Source organism: Neopelma chrysocephalum, unplaced genomic scaffold (assembly GCF_003984885.1).
Source record: "Neopelma chrysocephalum unplaced genomic scaffold, ASM398488v2 Primary Assembly neopelma1_60, whole genome shotgun sequence".
NCBI classification, from domain to species: domain Eukaryota; kingdom Metazoa; phylum Chordata; class Aves; order Passeriformes; family Pipridae; genus Neopelma; species Neopelma chrysocephalum.
The window spans coordinates 6,036,192-6,041,718 of record NW_020897715.1 but is presented as its reverse complement, the minus strand read 5'-3'; the positions used below and the strand labels follow the sequence as shown (position 1 = coordinate 6,041,718).

Genomic DNA, 5,527 nt, shown 5'->3' with positions numbered 1-5,527 from the left:
TGGAGATTGAGATGGAAGGGGAGATGGAGATGACCAGGATGGGTGGGGATGGGACAGGAAAGGAAGGGATAGGACAGGATGGGGATGATGTGGGAGGGAATGGGGATGGAGATGGGAATAGGAAAGTGACAGGATGTAATGGGACAGAATGGGTGGGTGCAATGGGATGGGATAGAATGGGATGGGATGGGACAGGATAAGGCATAGTAGGGACAGGGTGGAAGGAGATAGGGTTGAGATTGGGATGAGGATGGTGATGGGGATAGGATGGGATAAGAAGGGGATGGGATGGGTCAGGATGGGATGTGGTGGGATGGTAGAGAAGGGGACGGGATGGGAGGGGATGGGAAGGGGACGGGATGCAGGCCAGGATGGCCCAGCTGGCAGGTCCAGGTGATGTGTTGCCTCACAGGTAGCCTATGACACAGGTGACTATTACCACTCCATCGCATGGCTGGAGGAGGCTGTCAGCCTCTTCCGCCTCTCCTATGGCAGCTGGAACCCGGAGGACCGGAGCAGCCTGGAGGATGCTCTGGACCATCTCGCCTTCTCCTACTTCATGGTACAGCCACAAGCCCCCTCCCCATCCCCACAGTGTCCATAGAGCCAAACCACAGACAGGGGATGCTGATGGCCTCTCCACTCCCCCATCCAGGCTGGAAACATCTCCCATGCCTTGAGCCTCTCCAGGGAGTTTCTCCACTATGGTATGTGGGACAACTTTGGCTGCAGAAGGATGAGGGGAGAGGTTTTGGGATGTCCCCATCAGCTCGGTGTGGCAACAGCCTCCTTCACCCCATTTCTCGCCCCCACTTGGGGCAATTCCCCAGGGAGGGGGGGTGATGGGGACATGGTATTTTGGGTGACACCACCTCTCCGGCAGATCCCAGCAACCAAAGGGTGACAAGGAACGTGGCCAAGTATGAGAAGCTGCTGGAGATGGGGACGGGGGCGAGCACCAGACCCCTGAGACGCCCCAACAGCACCCGCCTGCAGAGCCGGGACGCCTACGAGGAGCTGTGCCAGCGCCCCAGGGGGCAGGTGGGGCTAGCAGGGGGTGCCATGGTCACCCCCCAACCACTGTGTCCCACCGCCCCTTATGCCCTCCTTCATCCTCTTTCTTCCCAGCCGGCCCCAGAGCGGCTCCTGCACCTTGGCTGCTCCTATGAGACCAACAGCAGTCCCTACCTCCTCCTCCAGCCTGCCAAGAAGGAGGTGGTCCGGATCCGACCCTATGTGGCACTGTACCATGATTTCATCAGCGATGCTGAGGCTGAGACCATCAAGGGGTTGGCAGGGCCCTGGGTGAGCTGTCCCTGTCCCCAGGGATGTCTCTTCCCTGGAGGAGGGTGTCCCGAGAGCTGAATGCAGAGATAGGAGGGGTTTTAAGGCAGAGCTCATCCAAAGCCTTCTGCAAGTCCAGGCTGGACAGGGCTTGGAGAAACGTGATCTAGTGGAAGGTGTCCCTGCCCATGGAGGGGGGGTGGAACTGGCTGATCTTTAAGGTCCCTTCCAACCCAAACCAGTCAGTGATTCTATGAGACCCTTGGGTTGATAAGCCTCACAAAGGATTTTTTGGGAGAAACCAAGTTCACACATGCACCTAAACCACTTCCTGACCAAGCTTGACTTGGTGACACCCAACTGTGTTGGATCTGTAGGACACCTTGAGGTGGGGATGTTTGGCAGCCAGCTGGTAGGCGCCAACCTCGATCCTGACTGGGGTCTCTGCTTGGTGTGAGGGTCCCCATGTGCAGCAACCCTCCACCATTTGTCCTCCAGCTGCAGAGATCCGTGGTTGCCTCTGGGGAGAAGCAGCAGAAAGCCGAGTACCGGATAAGCCAGAGGTGGGAGCCACCCCCCGCCTTGTCCTCCAGCCAGTGGGGCCACCGTGGCCACCACCAAGGTGGCAGTGAAGCCACGCTGGGCAGGCTTGGTGCCTCCAGCAGTGCCACAAGGGTTAAGCCCAGCCTGAATTCAGGGGGCTGAAGGTGGGGTGGTCCCGCAGTGCGTGGCTGAAGGACACGGCTGACCCCGTGGTGAGGGCCTTGGATCGGCGCATCGCTGCCGTCACCGGCCTGGACCTGCGGCCACCCTACGCCGAGTACCTGCAAGTGGTCAACTATGGGCTGGGAGGCCACTATGAGCCACACTTCGACCACGCCACGGTCAGGGAGCTGCCTGGGTGAACCACGGGTGGGCTGTGGGGTGATGTTCCTGTGGTGCTCTTGGGGTGCTCTTTGGAGTGCTCCTGGGGTGGCCTCTGGGATGTTCCTGGAGGTGGTCCATGGGGTGGGCTCTGGAGTGGTCCCTCATGTTCCTGGAGACGGACCTTGAGGGTGGTCTTTGGGGTGATTCCTCAGATGTTCCTGAAAGTGGACCATGGGGTGGTTCCTGGAGGTGAACCCTGGGGTGGTCCTTCAGATGTTCCTGGAGATGGACCCTGGCAGGGTGGGTGGTCCCGGGATGGTGATCCCTGGGTGGGTGCCTGGGAAGGTGGGGGAGGGAGGTGAGGGAAGAGGGAAGGAAGAAGGGAGAGGAAGGGATTTCCCAGGGAGGGGGAGCTGCTTGGAACTCTTGGGGCATGAGGTGCCTCTGGGCTGAGCTGCATCAGCACTGGACTGACCGTTCCCACCTCATCGCTCTCGAAGCAGTCCAGGAAGAGCCCCCTTTACAGAATGAAGTCGGGCAACAGGATCGCCACGGTCATGATCTATGTGAGTCCTCCCTCATTCCCACACCTGGAGACATGGCCCTGACGCAGTCTCAGTAGGGTTTTCAGAGTGAACGGGGTGCAAAATGGGCAACAGCAGCCCTCAGATGCTGCAGTGGGGTGTTAAACGCCAATGTTTGGGCACTATTTTGGAGCTTGTGCTGTGGCAAAGCAAGGGAAATGCAGTTGGGGACTGAGGGAGGAGTCGTGCCTCAGTTTCCCTGTGCAGAGCAGCTAGATCTTGGGAAGAGGGACAACCACGGCTCCTGTTTTTGCTCCTTTTCCAGCTGAGTGCAGTGGAGGCTGGGGGCTCCACCGCCTTCATCTACGCCAACTTCAGCGTGCCTGTGGTCAAGGTGAGGGGGACCCACTGAACCCCCAGGAGCAGGGAAGGGGGGATGCTGCTCCCTGGATGTCAGCTCTTGCAGGGAATTGTGCTCAAGCCTGCTCTGATGCCAAACCCCAATCCCGGGGCTCCCAGCCCTGTTTTGGGGTGACAAACCTCAACCCCAGATTTCCCATCTGTGTTTTGGGATGCCAAAATCCATTCTCTGGGATCCCAGCTCTGTTTTGGGGTGCCTAACCCTGGAACTCCCAGCACTGTTTTGGGATGTCAAAATCCAGTTTCAGGGATGCCAGCAACGTTTTGGGGTGCCAAACCCCAACGCCAGGGATCCCAGCCCTGTTTTGGGGTGCCAAAATCCAGCCCTGGGGCTCCTGGCTCTCTTTGTGGGCAGTCAAACCCTGATCCCACAGCTCCCAGCTTTGTTTTGGGGTGACAAACCTCAATCCCAAGGCTCCCTGATCTATTTTGGGGTGCCAAACCCCAATCTCAGGGATCCCAGCCCTGTTTTGAGGTGCCAAAATTCAGCCTTGGGCTCTGGCTCCTTTTGAGGGGTGTCAAATCCTGCAGTTCCCAGCTCTGCTTTGGGGTGCCAAACCCTAGCCCTGGAGCTCTCACCTGTGTTTTGGGATGCCAAAATCCAGTCTCAGGGATCCCAGCTCTGCTTTAGGGTGCCAAAATCCAGTCTCTGCTCCTCAGAATGCCGCTCTTTTCTGGTGGAACCTGCGGAAGAACGGGAATGGTGATGGTGACACTCTCCACGCCGGCTGCCCTGTCCTGGCTGGGGACAAGTGGGGTGAGAGACACTGCCGGGTGTCACCCTGGGGTGACACAGGGTTGGATGGGCAGGGAACACACAAAAATCCTGGATAACAGGGAAAAAGGTCCCCAATATCAGCACAGAGTTGGAGAAGGGTGCAGAGGGACAGGGACAGACCAGGATCTGTGTCCTTGACCCCTCCAGTGGCGAATAAGTGGATCCATGAGCACGGGCAGGAGTTTCGGCGGCCATGTGGTGCTGACCCAGGGGACTGAGCCATCGTGGGATCATGGATGTGGCAAACCCATCCCAGCACAGCATGTTCCCAAGGCTGGAGTGAGAGGGAGGGAGGGAAGGAGGGAAGGGGGTGGAAGCGTAGTGGGGGGTAATCCGAGGGGCTGTCACTTGCTCAGCCACGACCAAATTGTGTGGAAATAAAGTCAAAGGGCACTAAAATGGAGTCTCTTTTGGGGTGACAAACCTAATCCTGGGGCTCCCAGAGCTGTTTTGGAATGTCAAAATCCAGTCTCAGGGATCCCAGCTCTGTTTCGGGATGACAAACCCTAACCCTGCAGCTCCCATCTGTGTTTTGGGATGCCAGAATCAAGTCTCGGATCCCAGCTCTGTTTTAGGGTGCCAAAACCTCAATCACAGTGCTCCCATCCATGTTTTAGGATGCCAAAATTCAGTCTCAGGGAGATGCCATCTCCTTCCACCCCTCCTGGCCCCCCGCCTCCCCGCAGACAGATTCCCTTTCTCCAGAGCGACCGCAGCTCCTCAGTGACTGGAAGGCCAAGAGGAGGCAGCAGGGAGCTCCAGCAGCGCCTGGAGATCGGGCAGGAGCCCCCAGCTGATCCCCCTAGGCACTTCCCAGGGGAAACAACCCGGATGAAGTGAGGGTCGAGCTGGAGGACACCATTGACACACAAACTCTGTGTCCATCCAGCCTCATCTAGGAACATTTGGATGAGATTCAAATCCTCTGGGATCCCCCCCGGCTCCCTACAGGGGTCGAGGCAACCACATCACCTCTCAGGCTCTTTCCTAGCTGGGAGAAAAAAGGACAAAAATTATTAAGGGGGAAGGAAAGAGCAGGCAGACCTCTCCCAAGGGCTATCCTGCTCACTTTCGGTTAAAATATGTGCATTTACCACTCCTTGGCTGCTTTATCCAGCCCTGGATTAACCCTTCCGTAGGCACACAGGGGTGGAGGGGAGCTGCGAGCAGTGTTCAGGCAGGACAGTGGGAGCTGGAGCACTGGGAAGAGGCTCCAGGAGCCCTTTGGGGGTCTGTTAAACCTGCCCGAGTCTGAAACAGCCTGGAAGATTTCCAATTTCCCCAGATTCCTGCTTTTTTCAAACAGGAACAACCAGGCCAGGACTCAGAGATGGTTGGACAGAGCACAGGTTACTCAGCGGCCCAAGGGCCGTGGTTTATTACTTCCAGATGTTTCTGTACACATGAGAGTTGGTCATGGAAAGGAGTGGGAAAAGCAAAAGCTGGTGCTAAATTCCCCCTTTTCCCCCACACTACAGTGCAGGGAAGGGATGGAGGAGCATTTTGGATGACAAGAGGCTTCCATGAGTCACCAGAAAAACCCAAGGCTTGGGGATGGCACAGGAACAGCTGGATCAACACCTTTCCTCCACTGGCTGCTCCGAGGAGCCCAAGTACCACAGCTGAAGGGAAAGCAGGAATTCCTACTCCAGGC

At 57.5% G+C, this 5,527-nt stretch overlaps 1 protein-coding gene across 2 annotated transcripts; it reads left to right on the top strand.

Moving 5' to 3' along the window:
• Positions 1–383: 383 nt before the first annotated feature.
• P4HA3 (prolyl 4-hydroxylase subunit alpha 3) lies at positions 384–4,567 on the top strand. 2 transcript variants are annotated; one of them, XM_027680947.1, is made up of 10 exons: positions 384–562; positions 656–707; positions 884–1,041; positions 1,129–1,305; positions 1,783–1,847; positions 2,009–2,168; positions 2,655–2,717; positions 3,001–3,069; positions 3,756–3,852; positions 4,021–4,567. In XM_027680947.1, exons 1-10 carry the CDS (start codon positions 560–562, stop codon positions 4,089–4,091), a joined length of 915 nt encoding a protein of 304 aa, XP_027536748.1. In that variant the 5' UTR covers positions 384–559; the 3' UTR covers positions 4,092–4,567. The 2 variants fall into 2 exon arrangements, with proteins under 2 accessions (XP_027536748.1, XP_027536749.1); XM_027680948.1 differs by lacking the exon at positions 2,655–2,717.
• Positions 4,568–5,527: the final 960 nt, after the last annotated feature.